The 17,361-nt window shown below is 43.0% G+C and overlaps 1 protein-coding gene across 2 annotated transcripts in view; it reads right to left on the bottom strand.

Moving 5' to 3' along the window:
- Positions 1 to 17,361, bottom strand: part of FRAS1 (Fraser extracellular matrix complex subunit 1) — a 534,238-nt gene that overhangs the window by 182,157 nt on the left and 334,720 nt on the right. For both annotated transcript variants that reach the window (XM_070372561.1, XM_070372562.1), the window contains 3 exons: positions 8,661 to 8,813; positions 8,248 to 8,394; positions 1,517 to 1,663 (listed from right to left, as the gene is read on the bottom strand). In XM_070372561.1, coding sequence (XP_070228662.1) covers positions 1,517 to 1,663; positions 8,248 to 8,394; positions 8,661 to 8,813 — 447 coding nt within the window. The remainder of the gene's footprint in view (positions 1 to 1,516; positions 1,664 to 8,247; positions 8,395 to 8,660; positions 8,814 to 17,361) is intronic.

The raw sequence follows: 17,361 nt of genomic DNA, 5'->3' as shown, positions 1-17,361 counted from the left end.
TTTCTCTCTTCTCCGAGGCAATATTTCTAAGTTCCAGAGAAGCAAGTAAATGTGCAAGATAGTACACATGCTTCTAAGAAGATTCATAAACTTAATCTCACTCATTTATTTGACTGACTCAGTCCTGAGGGAAAATGACTAAAACAGAGCCTTGAAGACCGCCAGTGTTATGATATCACTTCACAACAGGGAGGATTTGTTGGAATCTTGTTTTTCACCACAGACTGAAAACCATCAGTTAGAAAAGACAAACTAGAAAAGGTTTTGCAGTCTTGAGCACAGCAGACCACCAAAGTTAGGTAGAGTTTCTTGGAATGGAAAATACACAATTTTGTAAAACCTTAAAGCATCCCGAGTTTATCTGACAGATGTTTGACCTCCAATTCTGAGACCTAGCTTTTCTGGCAGAATCAGAAAGGGTAAGGGGGACAGTGTGTATTGTAGAACATGGAATGGAGAAATGGAGAAGAGAAATTGAACAGGAGCAAGGAAAATCCACCCTTCAGTTCTGTTTTTCTCCCAGCTGAGGGCTGCCATTGGAAGAGCATAAGCTCCGATCATTCTAAAAATTGGAGAGCAAAGTAAAAGCTACTTGGTTTTTGACATTGCTTCCTTAAGAACACCTGGAGAACAAGGACTGCATCTTTACTCTTTGAAGTACGAGATGAACAAATTAGACACAACTTCCTTCCTTCCTCATTAAGCTTAGAGTCTGGCAATCTAGAGTTGTAAGCACAAATGCCTCCAGGCCAAGGAAGGCAATGAAAATCTTCAAAAGAGGCCTGGTATGATAGAACAGGGAATGATAGGGACTGTGGCAATCTTAGGAGATCATGCTCCCCCAATGGAGACAATTGCTACTTGTCTCCAACCTGCTGCTGCTCTGAGGGATGCATACCCAGTACTGCGAGACCTTCTGACTCTCAAAAGAAACTGCAAATCTCAACTTTTTTATGTCAAGTCTTCTGATTTTTTAGAAGGCAAAGAGTTAAGAATTTTAAAACACTGTTATAATACATTTAGTGGGGAGAAAAACATGTTTTGGACCAAATACAACCTGAGGGTTTCTAGTTTGCCACCTCTGGTCTAGTAATTAATACTAATGTGTGCCATGCTCAGTCATTTCCAACTCTTTGAGGCCACATGGGTTCTCCAGGCAAGAATACTGGAGTGGGCTGCCATAGCCTCCTCCAGGGGATCTTCCTGACCCAGAGATCAAACCCTCATCTCCTGCGTCTCCTGCACTGGCAGGCGGATTCTTTACCACTGAGCCACCTGGGAAGCCCTCTAGTTACTAACACCTGGCACCATATCTAGGCCATGGTAGGTACTCAAAAATACTTGCTTCATAAATAAATCAATGAATATATACATACATACATAATGACTTCTCACTATCATCAGAGAAAGTCTAAATATCTGATGACAGTGTTTTCCAAATTGGGGGAGTGGAATTCTCCAGTAAAGGGGTATCGCCAACTAAAAGAGCTGTCATGCAATTCAGGAAGAGTGTTACCTTTGCACGTTTTGGTGGAGAAGTCCAGATAGTATTGCGGGGCACAGCTCTCATGCTGACAGTCCCCAAAGAGCAGGACCTTGCTTGGATCTCGGCAGGAGGTACAGCTGGCCTGTGAATCACAGCGTCCACAATGCATGTTGCATGCTGAGCAGATAGGAAAAGAAAATGACCAGATGATTAGAATTGCAAATACAGAAGCATTGATCAAACCTAGACAGACGCTGTGAAGGAACAGCCTCGCTCCAACCTGTTCTCTAAATACTGCTCAGAACCCTCCCCTGTGATCCACAGTAACAGAAAATGTTAGTCTTATACTTCCAAAATCAAAAAGGGAAAGTTTATTTTCCAGAGAAGATAAATTATAAAGCCAAGAACAGAAATCCCACATCCAAACTGTCTCATGGCTCAGCCACAGAATTTATACTTATTCCAAGAACTCTGGAATAATAATCCAGAGTGTCACTGGAACTTTGCTTCTTAAGGAATCAAAGCTCCTACAGTTCTTGATGTAGATTTAGATTTTTGTGCGATGCCAAGATTAAAATTGGGTACTGACTTAATTTGGAGCTTGGGAAATCCCGTATATTAAGATACAAAGGACTCTAAGGTGACCTGGCTTACTGATTTCCCCAGTTCTAATTCTTAGCAGCCACTTATTAGGCATTCAGATGATCCCCAAACCCTCTCACCTGTCATGCTTCCATCTCTCTCTGGTTTCACAACTAGCATTTCTCCACCTGCTCAGTTGTTTACTCTAGAAACCTTAGAGTCTATTCTGGCACCTCTCTGTCTCTCGATCCTAATTCATCACTCACTGGATCTTATTTAGATGAATTCTTCTATATAATTATCAGAACTTTTTGCTTTTCTCCATGCCCACACATGCCAGGACATCCAAGCCATCATGATTTCTTACTTGATCACTATCATAGCCTCCTAATTGGTTTGACTCATTGCATTCTATTCCAGGAATCCCCAAAAGTGATTTTTTTCTAAAGTTCAGACTTATCAAGTGTCAGAGGGCACTTTCATCCATGAACGCATATCTTTCTTCAGTCCTGGAAAAATTTCAGCCATCATTTCTGCAAATATTGCTCCTCCATCATTCCCTCCATTCTTCCTACCTAGAAATCATGATAAACATATTTGAATCCTCCCAATGTAATCTCCATGTCTCTTGTCTTTAACTCTTATTCTTCAGTTTCTTCCACACAAAGGCCTTCCCTGACTCTCCAGTCTGGAACAGGTCTCAGGTCTCCCAGGTACAGTTCTTACACATTTTATTCTTGCCATACATAGAAACATTCTATTTAGTGATTATTTCCCATCTTTATCATTTAAAGCTGTGAAATGCAAAGACTAGATTTGCTTTGTTCCTTTCCCAGTCCCCAGTGCCCAGCTGGTTATCTATAATTATGTCTGCGCTAAGTCATGTCCAACTCTTTATGATTCCACTGACTGTAGCCTGCCAGGCTCCTCTGTCCATGGGATCCTTCAGGCAAGAATACTGGAGAGGGTTGCCATTTCCTCTTTCAGGGGATCTTCTCAATTCAGAGATCAAACCCGTGTCTCCTGCATCTCCTGCATTGCAGGTGGATTCTTTACCCACTGAGCCATTGGGAAATTGGTGTTCAGTAAATACTAGCAATATAAATGATAGAAGCCAGATACTGTAATTATATATACTCAAGCACTAGCATCTTTGCCTCACTCTAAAATTTTCTCAGTATGTTTCAGATGAAAATTCTAGACAGCGATCACGTGAATTGTAGTTCTAAAGGATATCAAATGCAGTAAAATGACCTCCCACTAAAATAAAAAGAAACTCCTTTTGTTTCACCTACAAGAAAAGCCACTGGTATAAAATATCAGTTACAATATGTAAACTGGTAATTAAAAGTCCTAGGAAAATTCTAGACTGGAATTTCAAGCAGCTAGCTTAACAATAATTAGAAAATAATTGCTGGAAACTTATATGAGGCTAAACTTTATCATTTTGGGAGGCAGGATTTCTATACTCATTGTATCTTAATTTTGCCAAAGGGTCTGACAAAAATCTCAAAGATACACCTGTGAATACAAAAATGAAGTGGTGTCTAGTAGTTGTAGGTGGATTTGAAGATAGTTGAATACATACTCAAAAAGTTGTCAGTAAATCTTTGTAACTGGAAATGAATGTCTGTACTAGAGTATTATGATGAAGTCAATTTCTTACTCGATTATTTTCATCAATGACTTTAATGAAAACAGAGATCATGCTAATGATATTTAAATATGCCACATACATATTATACACATTATACTGAACACATACTATCTGAAAGAAAAATTCAAATTTACTTTAGCCAGTTGTAGCAGTAAATTAGGATTCCCTGGTGGCTCAGTGCTAAAGAACCTACCTGCGAATCAGGAGATGTAGGTTTGATCCCTGGGTTGGGAAGATCCCGTGGAGGAGGAAATGGCAAACCCACTCCAGTATTCTTGCCCAGAGGATCCCATGGACAGAGGGGTCTGGCAGCCTACAGTCTATGGGGTCGCCAAGAGCTGGATACCACTGAGCAACTAAACACAGCAACAAACTAAAAGCAATCAGATGAAGTTTAAATGGATATATCTTTCCTTTTCTCATTTGCCTTTTGCTTCTCTTTTCTCAGCTATTTGTAAGGCCTCCTCAGACAACCATTTTGCCTTTTTGCATTTCTTTTTCTTGGAGATGGTCTTGATCACTGCCTCCTGTCATGAACCTCTATTCACAGTTCAGTGGACTCAATGGACATGACTCAGTGGACTCAATGGACATGAGTTTGAGCAAACTCTGGGAGATAGTGAAAGACACCGGGTGGAGTGCTGCTGTCCATGGGGTCGCAAAGAGTCGGACATGACTGAGCGACTGAACTGACTGAATCAGATGAGATAAGCTACGCTGTACGGAGAGTCCTGCATTTATGTTCCACAACCAATTGTACAAACAGAGGAGACAGAAGGCCTGTTTAAACAGCAGTATTATAAAAAAAAATCTAAGAATCTTAGTTGATTAAGAGCTTACTAAAAGTTGACATGGTACTAAAGAAATGAACACAGTCTTAAGCTGAAGAGCCTTCATGTAAACCTCAATGTCAGCTGGACCCACTGCTGTATGTAGAGCTGCAAAATGAAGCCTCAAGGCTAGTTTCTCCACATGGGGGTGACAGGTCAGCTTAGAGTTTCCTGAAGTTTTCTTCTTCAAACTTCCATCGGCCTGCGTGTTCTCGAGTCCTTCTGTGAAGTCTCTCATTCCAGAAGCATAATCAGCCCCTTCACTGACTGCCGCAAGTAAAGGGTTCCTGCCGAGAGCTGTGAATTATTAAGACTATGTGGAAGATCTGGAGGGATGCAGTGGTGTCAGACTATAGAGCAGAGGGCTTCCATCATTTCTCTTTGAATCTTCCTTCCTCTCTTACTGAACCCCTCATCCTCCAATCCCCGAATGATCTTGCCTCATTCAAATTGGTTCTGCACATTCCAAGCCCCTTGGGTTCTCAGCGTCCTCCTTCAGAGCTGTGTGGGTGCAGGCCCTTTTCTCCATCTTACGACATTCAGACCACAGAGGGTATTAGCCCTACTGCAGTCACACTGGGGGACCACGTCTCGAGTAACAGGCACAGTTCTCAGGTCAGTGACCCCATGGAAAATGCCAAGAAGATAGTGAAGATGGTGGCAAGTGGACCAGGGAGCAGTGAGGGGAGCACGGATGTACCGTAACCATCATTCACAGAAGAGGAAGCGACCTCACAGCCTGTGAAGTCCATTCTCCCTCCTGAATAGGCCTGTTTGCTACTGTAGCCCTGAGATGGTCCTCTCTTTTCGCTCCTATATTCCACTGACTCCAGTCCTGCCAGGAGCAGAGAGGTCCAGCTGGGAGATGATGGCTAATTTCCAACTTTTGAAGATAACAGGCTGAATGAATGAGCAAGGAGCCATGCTATACTTCCCCAGAGGGAAGTTCTAGGGCTGATGAGAAAGAACTGTCCAACAACTACAGCCCCCACCAATGGACCGCCCTTCCTCATCTGCAGATGCCTGTGAAGGGGTGAGAGAAAACCTCTGCCCTGGGTGCGAGGTTGACTCCGATACTTGAGTTCTCCTGCTACCCTAGGGCCCTATGGTTTCAAGTACTGAGATCCTCAATTATCATCTCTTCTTCATCTACTCAACTGGCGGTCCTTGAATGTTAGGGCTCAGTATGCAATTTCTAAAGGTTTCTGTAACCAGGCTCTAGACAGCTCTGTAGCTCTTACTTTTTTCTATAATATAGTTATTAATGTCTCCCCTTTACACTGATTATATTTCCTACAAAGCCCTTTACAGAACAATCTCTGCAATTTTCAGGCCTATAATTGTCTCTAATGAAGATCATTAGAAAAGGACACTGTGGATAACTTTTTTAAGTACTAGAAATTAAAATACCACAACTTAGGGGCATGCTTTACTCAATCTTTGGAAGAAGGAAACCTAAGCTTTAGCAAAAACTAAAGTTAGAATATTCTTAATTTAACTGACTTAGTCTATAAAATCCTATTTACATGGTAGCATATCAAATGCATTTCTTCAGGGCAAAAGCTTCCCAGAAGAGAAGTATTTCCATGCAACGTATTTTTGTCACCTATATACTATATAAGGGATTCTGTTTTTTTCCTTTGAACTTTTATTTCTGTGATTCTACTGCAGTCAAGAGCCTCATCAATCTAAGTCACTCCTTCTATAGCAGTACTCCCTTGCTCTTGAGCAGAACATTTAAGTATTTCATTCGTGTCTCTTGTGTTACAGAACCTACAGATGCTGGTAGACAGTTGATATATACCAAGCAAAGGTTTTGTTACAAAAGTAAAAAGAAAAAAATCTTTTCGTTGTCTTCAAAAGGGATTTTTATCTCTGGTTTCTCAACAGATGATGCAAAACAGGGGTTTCCATAGAACTTCATTTCAAATTCTAATCCTTGCAAGCATCTGCATAAACTAACAGTAATATCTATCTGTATCTATAAAATATAGGTATCTTTTAATGCTTGATTTGTCTCTCATCTCGAATGATGACAGTAACACAACGATAGCTTACTGAGAGCTTAGTCTCTGCTAAAGTCTATGCTAAGTGCAATGATGTTAGATATAGAAACTACTTATTTGGCTGTGCTAGGTCTTCACTGATGCACACGAGCTTTCTCTAGTTGCAGCAAGGGGGGCTACTCTCTAGTTGCAGTGAGTGTCCTTCTCACTGCAGTGGCTTCTCCTATCGGGGAGCACGGGCTCTAGGGTGTGCAGGCTTCAGTACTTGAGGTGCATGAGTTTAGTTGATCTGGGGCATGTGGGATCTTCTTTGACCAGACGTTGAACTTGTGTTTCTTCCTTTGGCTAAAGGAAATTGGCTCCAGGACTAAAGGAAATCAGTCCTGAATATTCATAGGAAGGACTGATGCTGAAGCTGAAGCTCCAATACTTTGGCCACCTGATTTGTAAGAGCTGACTCATTAGAAAAGATTCTGATGTTGGACAAGATTCAAGGCAGGAGGAGAAGGGGACGAGAGAGGATGAGATGGTTGGATGGCATCACCAACTCAATGGACATGAGTATGAGTAGGCTCTGGGAATTGGTGATGGACAGGGAAGCCTGGTGTGCTGTGGTCCATGGGGTTGCAAAGAGTTGGACACAGCTGAGCGACTGAACTGAACTCCTCCATTGGCAGGTAGATTCTTTCCCACTGAGCCCCCAGGAAAGCCCTAGATGTGCTGAGGGCACTATTACAATCCCCCTTTTATAGAAAAAAGAAACTAAAGCCTAGTGGTTAATTCACCTGCTCAAGGTCACAAAGCTAGTTAAGGGGCAGTTAGGAGTTGCAATTCCATTACCTGATTTGAGAGCCCACTCTGCTAACCATGGCTCTTTAATTCCTTCAACATGGGACTTCCTAGGACACAAACTTGAAATACCTGCACTGTATTTGCTAACTGTCATTTTCAAAATGAGAAACGTATAACACAATTTTTTGGCAACTGACACTTTACTGACTGAAATGAAATAAGCCTCCTCAGCCTGTCCCAAAACTGTTCCTTCATCTGTGAAGCACTTCCTGGTTTTTCCCCCTCCGATTTGCCCTTGCCCCAATTTATCCCAACTCTTCGTTTGTGCGTGACTCAGATAATTAACCATGCTTTGGCTTATTTGAGAACTAAGACATCTATACAAGTAGCTCTCATGCAAGACAAAAATAACTACTGTTTGGGCAGAAACTGAATGCCCTGTAGCACATCAAGCCTTGCATACTGTCAATATTCAACAAACATATCTCAAAAACAAACCCAGTGAAGTGCTGAGGTCATGGCTTGTGTACTTCAAATGAGCTCTGTTCTCCGCTTAGGATCTTGGAAATGACTCACTAAAAGAAACCATAGGAAAAAAATAGACTAACATTTTAATTATTTTAATGAGATAACTACAGTACAGAGAGGTCAAATGATTGGCCCAAGATCACACAGCTGGTATTTGCAAAGGAGAGACCTAGCCCAGCACTTCCAATTAGGCCCATATCTGAGTTATCATCTATTCATCACCTCCATATGCTTTGTAGATTCTTTCTCTTTCTTTTCTAAAAATAAAGGTTAGGTAAGAATATGGAAGCAAAAAAATCTCTATGTCCTTCCATGACCTCAGAAGAGCAAGAAAGGATACACAGTTCATTTTTTAAAAAAACTTACGCTGACAAACACGGTTATCATCGAGATAGTGCCCGGGGAAGCAGGCGATACTGCAGGTGCCAAGGTGGGACAGAACACGGCCAGTGTCACAGGAGGAGCAGGAGAATGGACCCCTGCCCTGGCAGGTCCTGCAGGAGGAGTGACATTCTGCAGAGAGATGAGACACAGAGGGAACCCATGAACCCAAATTCCCTTCCAAAGCAGCACACCCAGAGCCACTAATAAAAGCTCCTGCACGGAGAGGGTTAACTGGTATGCTTTACTTCCCCCTGCACTGGCGTGACTCCCCCCTGTACTGGTGTGCTTCTCGCTTTCTATCTCTCTCTCTGGAGGTTCAAGCCTTCTCAGGTACGAGCCCCAAGTGAAAGAAGATCACGAGGCACCGCCAGCTCCTGCGTCCAGCACTTACTCACTTTTACAAGCTCCTCTCTCCACGAAGTACCCAGAAGGGCAATCAGGGACACAGCGGTCCCCCAGCAGCAGGTTCCGGGCATTCTGGCACTGCAGGCAGACGCTCCCAGTGTCACGGAGGTTGGCTGCACAGTGATGGCACAGAGGGTGGCAGTCTGGAGAGGACAGAGGGGCACAGAGAGAAGGCACGGATGCTATGAAAGCAGTGTCTCATTTCTATATTGAAGGGTAAAAGGGATTGCAATGACCACTGCTGCAGCGCAGACAGCTGGGGAGTAGCCTGAAGGCAGTGTGTACATCAGTAAAATAGAAGCCTGGGACCAGTACAAACAGTGTGTTTGAGGTTTTTAGCAAATGGCCAGGCCCAGCACAGCGATTGAGTCTTCGTCCCTTTCCAATTGAACAGCCTTCAAACCCTAGCGCAGCCTGTGATAGATACTTGCCAGGAGTGTAGAAAGAACTGTCAGATAACAGAAACAGTCCATCAGATCAACACAGAGAGCTCTGAGAGCTCAAATACAGAGAGCCCCTCCTCATTCACAGAGCTTCTTAGTATGCTCAGTACCTCCACGAGGCTCCACCTCCCAAAGGGGTCTTCCAGAGTCAGCTCTCCAGTCTCAGACATTGGTGTGAGAGGATTAGGGTTAGCTGATAATCGAATTGGGGGAAATTTTCAATCCTTAACTAGAGGTAAAGTTAGAGTTTCCTTGGTGGCTCAATGGTCAAGCATCTGCTTGCCAATGCAGAAGATGTGGGCTTGATCCCTGGGTGGGGAAGATCCCCTGGAGATAGAAATGGCAACCCACTTCGGTATTCTTGCCTGGAGAATTCCATGGACAGAGGAGCCTGGCGGGCTACAGACCATAGGGTTTCAAAGAGTGAAACACGACTTAGCAACTAAACTGCAACAAAGAGGTCAAGTTACAAAGAAGAGTTCAGTTTAAAAGTCAAAGATTAATTATCTGGGACGGCCAGCACTCTTTCTTGTTCTCACCCGTATAACAGTCCTCCTCTGATTAGAGAACTTGGTTGTGTGTAGCTCTCCCTATAGGTGAAAACTTCCTCTTTCCTATTTTAAGTGGTAATAATGCTTCAAGTCCCATTTATTACCCTCCATCCCAAGGATGGAAGCCACAAATTACCCCCCAAAATGAAAAAGGAGTAAAGACCTAGGAAAATAAAGGTCTGGTTATATGGTCTGTCTATCTTCCCCGCTAGGATTCAAAGCACTGTTTGCAGTCACTAAAGCACCATTCAGTAGCCAGGTATGTCTAATCATCCTAAAGTCTTGTAGACAGAGACTGTGATTTCTAGAAATATTGAGACTAAAGAATCCTTGTCAATAAAAAAAAATTGATTACCTCAGTTGATAAAGTATCTGCCTGCAATTCGGGAGACCTGGGCTCAATTCCTCGGTCGGGAAGTTCCCCTGGAGAAGGAAATGGCAACCCACTCCAGTATTCTTGCCTGGAGAATCCCAGGCAAGAATGGACAGAGGAACCTGATGGGCCACAGTTCATGGGATCACAAGTTGGACACAACTTAGCACTTTCTTTTCTTCTTTCTTTCTCTCTAAGCCTCAGTGACACTCTTTCTAATTGCTGATCATCTGAGACATGTTCTATGCCAAAGAAGAGATGTTAACTCCATACCCAGTACCCATTCATCCACACAAGAAGTCTTTCTGGGGCCTCTGCAGTCACTCCAGAAGTTGAACCTGGAGTGTCCTCCTCAAAAACGCCAACTTTTTTATAGCGGCACATAAACGAACAGCATCTGACCTTTCTCTGAACTTCAGGAGTTTCAAGTTTCTTGCAGCCTTTTGTCAATATTAGAAACTATTCTTGATATCCTATGAGGCAAATTAATCCCCATTACAGTCCTTCAGTAAATTATAAAGGAAATGATGGGTGTATCGAGAGAAATCTGATAAGGAGGCTATTTCCCCCTGATTCAGTGTATGGCTTCCACACAATTCCAACCTTTTTGTTTTCTTTTTTTGTGTACTCTCCTCTCAGTGCCAGGAGCACTGAAAAGTCACTGGAGCAGATGGAGGTGGCTCTATTGTATGATTACCTTGATGAGTGGGTACAGGTTAGAATTGGAAACCCAGGAAACAGGACGGATTCAAGGCTCCATTGTCTGAAAAGTCTTGGCCTCTTCCTCTTCATTTAAGCCAGTGCTTACGAGAGTGCCGGGCTCAGGCATGCATCAACGAGATCTGCAGGTGTGCATGGTCTAAAAACTAGTTGCCTCTAACTGAGGCTTTCTCCAGCATACAATTAGAGAAAGGAAAAAGAATAATCACCAAGGGGATGCTTTGAAAAGAAAGTAAGCAGATCTCTTGAGTATTTTGTGACTACAATAAACAAATATTTATGGATTTGTCTGATTGTGTGGAACTCTAGAAACTGTTTGAATGAATTGTGTGATGTGTATGAAATAATTCTAAAGGCAGCTGGAGCTAGTTCATGGACGTTCCTTCCCGCTCTCATGGAAACTGCTTTTTAAAAATATGTTTATTTTTATTTATTTATTTGGCTGCACTGGGTTTTAGTTGAGGCACATGGGATCTTGTTCCCTGACCAGGAATTGAACTCGGGTCCCCTGCCCTGGGAGCACAGTCTCAGTTGCCAGTCCACCAGGGGAGTCCCTCGTGGCAGCTGCTTTGAAACCCTTGCTACTCTTCCCCAGTCATCAGAACCCACCCTGCCGCCCTCCCAGCTCCTCCCAGGTTATTTCACCCTCTACTTGATTCACCCCATCAAGCATGAGTACCTTTGTTTCTTTCCTGTCAACCTCTTTTTATTTCAACTCATCTCCCCTCCCAAGGGGAGGCTAATTCCTCCACCCATATTTTTTGATCCAATACTCAACATTATTTGAACATTATGGCAACATTATTACATCTTTTACCCCCATCTCTCTTCATTCTCCTTGACATCAACCTCCAAATGTGTTCTGCATTACTTACTCCCCCCAAAACTTTTCTCAACAACCATTCCATCTCTTGCCTTCCCCTCACCACCCAACTGTCTTGCCTCTCTAACTTCTCACCACACTGTTATCTGCCTTCTGCCTCCACAGTTCAGCTTTTACCACTCTTGAAAAGGGCTCTGACCACCTAAGACCAGATGCAATGGCCTCCTTTAACTCCTGTACCATGTGCTGTACTCAGTCATGTCTGGCTCTTTGCAACCCCATGGACTGTGGCCCACCAGGCTCCTCAGTCCATGGAACCTTCCAGGCAAGAATACTAGAGTGGGTTGCCATTTCCTACTCCAGGGGATCATCCCAACCCAGGGATCGAACCTGTGTCTCTTGAGTCTCCTGCACCACGGGTGGAGTCTTTACCACTGAGCCACGTGGGAAGCCTAACTCACCCAAAGTGTCTGCAACACACGACACTTCAGATCACCCGTCCTCCTCGACCTCCTTTCCCCTCATCCTGTGCTTTGTCCTGAGGCTCCTCTCAGTCATTCTCTGCCCCTTGTTGCCTGATAAGTGTAGAAATACCTCACAACCCTCAACCTCTTCTATCCCCCTAACTCTCATTTGCCGAAGGTCTTAGAATCAGACATGGCTGTTTGCATCATCCTGGTCTGGTAAACAGCTACCAAAAGCCTGTGGAAAGGGCCAAGAGTTGCAGAGAGAGGGAATGTGAAGTGGTACAGCCACTATGGAAAACAGGATGGAGGTGTCTCAAAAGCTTAAAAATTTCATGTCTGCATATTTTTCTGAAGAAAACAAAAACGCTAAATTGACAACGTACATGCACCTCTATCTTCACTGCAGCATTATTTATAAAGGTCAAGATATGAAAGCCACTTAAATGTCCATCTGTGGATGAATGGATAAAGAAGATGTAGTATATATATATATATTCCCAATGGAATATCACTCAACCATAGAAAGAATAAAATGTTGCCATTTGCAACGACATGGATGGACCTTAAGGGTATATGCTAAATGAAATAGGTCAGATAGAGAAAGACAAATCCCATATAACTTCACTTACATATGGAATCTAAAAAGCAAGAAAAAAAAGAACATGAAACGGAGTCAAAGATGGAGAAAACAAACAGGCAGTGGCCAGAGAGGAGAGTGCTGGAGAGGGGATGAGTGAAACAGGTAGGGGCGAAGGAGAGATACAAACTTCTAGTGACAAAATAAATAAGTAATGGGGATAAAATGTGCAGCATGGGGAACACTGGCTATAATACCATAATAACTTTCTATGGTGACAGACGGTAACTAGACTCATTGTGGTGATCATTTTATAATGTATAGAAATATCAAATCACTATGTTGTACACCAGGAACTAACACAGTGCTGTGGGTCAATTATATTTCAATACAAATAAAGGAGAGAGTTGCAGAGACTTCACAATTACTCAGGGCCTCTGTCTCTCTCCACGGCTCCATATTAAGCCTTAAAGAGGTGTGGAATCAATCACCACACACACCACAACGCATGATGGAGTGAGTACCCAGAGGCAAGGAGAAATCAATGAGTGATGCCTGAAAAAATAAAACAATCAACTGCACATTACCCAAAGCATCACATTAATTCAGGTTAGTTTACAGTTTCACATTATACACGAGACTGTAACTACTCGAGTTTGGAGAGTTGGATTCTTTATGTGTACTACCTGTTCAGTTCAGTTCATTCGCTCAGTCGTGTCTGACTCTTTGCAACCCCATGAATTGCAGCACGCCAGGCCTCCCTGTCCATCATCAACTCCCGGAGTTCACCCAAACTCATGTCCATCGAGTCGGTGATGCCATCCAGCCATCTCATCCTCTGTCATCCCCTTCTCCTCCTGCCCCCAATCCCTCCCAGCATCAGAGTCTTTTCCAATGAGTTAACTCTTCGCATGAGGTGGCCAAAGTACTGGAGTTTCAGCTTCAGCATCCACACTACCTGTACTCATTCCTTATTCATTTATCCATAGCTTAAAAAGTCATGCTGGAGGCTTCCCACGTGATGCAATGATAAAGAATTCACCTGCTACTGCAGGAGACACAGGTTCGATCCCTGGTCTGGGAAGATTCCACATGATATGAAGAAACTAAGCCTGTGGTCCACAACTGTTGAGCCTGTGCTTATGCCCTAGAACCTGTGCTCCACATCAAGACAAGCCACCACAATGAGAAGCTCACGTACTGCAACAGAGAGGAGCCCCTGCTCACTGCAACTAAAGAAAAGCCCGTGCAGCAACAAAGACCAGCACAGACAAAAATAAATGAATAAAATCATTTTTAATAAGTCATACTAAACACCCAATCCTAGGAATAGATTCACCCCAAAACAACTGCCTGAGTCCTGTGTTAATGCGTGTACGTACTGTGCAAAGTTGCTTCCATCGTGTCCGACTGTTTGTGATCCTATGGACTGTAGCCCACCAGGCTCCTCTGCTCATGGGATTCTCCAGGCATGAATACTGGCATGGGTTGCCAAGATCTCCTCCGGGGGATCTTCCCCACCCAGAACCTGTGTCTCTTGGGTCTTCTGCATTGACAGGCAAGTTCTTTACCACTAGCATCACTGGGGAAGCCCTCCTGGGTTGTTAATGTAAACAGCAGTAGTAGTGAAAGTCGCTCAGTGATGTCTGAATCTTTGCGACTCCATGGACTATATAGTCTATGAAATTTTCTAGGCCAGAATACTGGAGTGGGTAGCTTTTCCCTTCTCCAGGGGATCTTCCTAACCCAGTGATCAGACCCAGGTCTCCCACATTGCAGGTAGATTCTTTATCAGTTGAGCTACAATACATTCCTGCAACTCTTTCTTCCTAAATCTGTCTTATAACAACCCCCCAACAGAAGACCACATAAAACCAAAATGCTCTCAAATCTTGCATGGAGTCAACCTGAAGGTTGACTGACTTTTATTAAACCAACTAGAAAAGAAAACTAAATTCCTAAAACCTAGGAAACACCTTTGTCTTAAGAGGCTTGAAGTCAAAATTATAGGAAAGAATTCCTTGGGAGAGCTCAAAATGAGTTATGATGTGCAGGTAAAGAAGCCAGAAATCAGAGCAACAGGGCTTGAGGACTAATTCCAGTGTCCTGACTACAATCAGAAAAGCATTGTTCCCACAGGAAGACTGCTCAGGGGTGACAGGCTACAAGTGGCCAGTCCCCCTGGGCACCAATCAAGCCTGGGAGCCCACTGTGATCTTCCACACTGAGAGGGGCTGAGTGGGGCTCAAGACAGGGAGCTTACAATTTTATTTTTCTGACTACAAAGCGAGCCATGGAAGAAACTATGAAAAGCATTTTTATAAAGCATAAATAAACACAACAATCCCCCTACATAAATCTTTCAGAGTAAATAGCTACTCACATAGAACTTTTTCTCTTAGTTCTTTTTCTGTACAATTTTCCCTATATAGATTTTTACATAGATGTTGCTGCTGCTGCTAAGTCACTTCAGTCGTGTCCGACTCTCAGTGACCCTATGGACTGCAGCCCACCAGGCTCCTCCATCCATGGGATTTTCCAGGCAAGAGTACTGGAGTGGGGTGCCATTGCCTTCTCCATTATGTAGATGAGATTCTACTAAATGTCATTATATAATAACTTTTTAAGATTTAATACCATATAGTACTTTTTTTTTAATTCAATGCCATCATTTCCATATGCCATTAAGGGACTCTTCATAAACATCATTTTTGGGGACTGCATAATATTCTAGCATTGAATAAACCAAATTTACCATTTTCTTTTTTTAAAAAAATATTTATTTTTAGCTGTGTTGGGTTTTAGTCACAGCACGAGGGCTTCTCTCTAGCTGAGGGTGAGAGTTCAGTAGTTCAGTAGTTGTGGCACATAAGCTTAGTTACTCCAAGGCATGTGGGATCTTAGATCCCTGAACAGGGATTGAACTCGTGTCCCCTGCACTGGAAAGCAGATTCTTAACCCCTGGACAACCAGGGAAGTCCCTTACCATTTTTCTTATCCTTGATCACTTACTTTCAATTCATCCACTTTTATAATGAAGGCCAAGATAATTCACTTGTGCTTTTTAGATTATTTCCTAAGTGACAGTGTCATAAGTACAGCTAATATTATTATTATAGCTTACATTTATTGAGGTTTGAATATACATCAAGCACTGTATTAATTATCATAAATGCATAATCTCATTTGAAAAGATGAGGTAGGCAATGTTATTATCTCTATTTTAAAGATGAGGAAAGACTCAGAAGTTGTCATTTGCTCACACTGACTTCAGATCATACACTTTTAGCCACTGCAGTCATGAAACAAACGTGAAATTCTCAATAGGTATTACAAATTTCTGTCCCATTGTTTCATCATAACTTTGCCTGCACTAAGACATTTTAAAAAATAAAACAATCTGGCTAATTTGGCTGGTGAAAACTGCTGTTAGATAGTTGTTTTGATTCAGATTTCTTTTATTATAAGTGAAGCTGAACATGTAACAAATCTTTATTTCAAACCATAAAGCTGTTCAAATGTCTCTTGTACTCATAGAGCTTTCACTATGGTGCAGGTGAGGACCCAAGATACAGGATGACAGTTGAGTATCAGATATGTGTAATCAAACAGTAGGTTGAGATCTCAACCAATGAATTCTTTCCTCATCCACTGCATCCATCCCCCACTGGACCAGGGAGCATGGGCACCACGTGCTCCCGGAGAAAGTTAGCAGAATCAGACCAGCAGAGATGCCAAATTCATGGAGCCCAGGGAGCAGGTGAAAGATAGACGACAAAAGAAACTTAAATGTGGAACTGGAACAAGGAGACTCAGACCCTTCCCGACCAATACAACCCCTATGCTCTCCACCTCAGTCCCTCAGCCTAGAAAAACCCTTCAAGTTGGAGAGGAAGAAGGAGCAGAAAGACCCTCCACTTTGCCCCTCCTCTCCCCTCCCTCCCATGGAACAGGTTGGAAGTAGCCAAGTAGGATATTCAAGAATACAACACTAAAATAGACTTAGTCTGTGCTTCCTGACTTTAAAGAAGGTTGTGCCCAAACTGAGTCCTGGGTCCTAAGGCAATAGAGATGGTGGCAGAGCAGGGTGAGCAACAAGAGATTGTAAGGCAGACGCTTAGATATGGGACTACATTGAGATCAGTGCAAACTTTTGTAAAATGTAAATGAGGCAAGCACAGGGACCATGGAAGTCTCTGACAGGCAACCAGCCCAGTCCAGGAGTCAGGGAAGGCTGCCTGGAAGAGGCTGGAAAACTAAGTGGGAGTTAGCTGCGAGAGGCAATGAGTTGGGGGATGGAGCTTGGAAAGGTCCCAAGAAGAAGGAAAACAAGCAGAAACCCAGAAGCTCAACAGAACAGGATGCCTTCAAGGAACTGAAAAAGGTTCTATACACTTGGATGTTGAAGAACTACGAAAGAGCTGCTCAGGACCTGGCTATGCTAGTTTTGGAATACCTTGTAAGTCAGGAAAGAGTATGGACTTATTCTCATGGCGACTGGGAATTGGTCTGTGTGTCTGTATTCTTTGCCAGTCTGTCTACTGAGGTCTTCTGTGTTTTTACTACAGATTTAAATGAGACATTATATGAAAGGTGACTAGTGATGGCAGAAGACATGAAAACAGCAACCAAGAAGCAACAAACCAAGAAAACTGCCACACGACAGCTTTCAACACAAACTTAAGGGAAGAAGAGAGAGGTCCCCGGGCTTCTGTCTCTTGCCCACTTACGTTATAT

This window comes from Bos mutus, chromosome 6 (assembly GCF_027580195.1).
Source record: "Bos mutus isolate GX-2022 chromosome 6, NWIPB_WYAK_1.1, whole genome shotgun sequence".
Taxonomy (NCBI): Eukaryota; Metazoa; Chordata; class Mammalia; order Artiodactyla; family Bovidae; genus Bos; species Bos mutus.
This window is presented reverse-complemented; position numbering and strand designations above follow the sequence as displayed.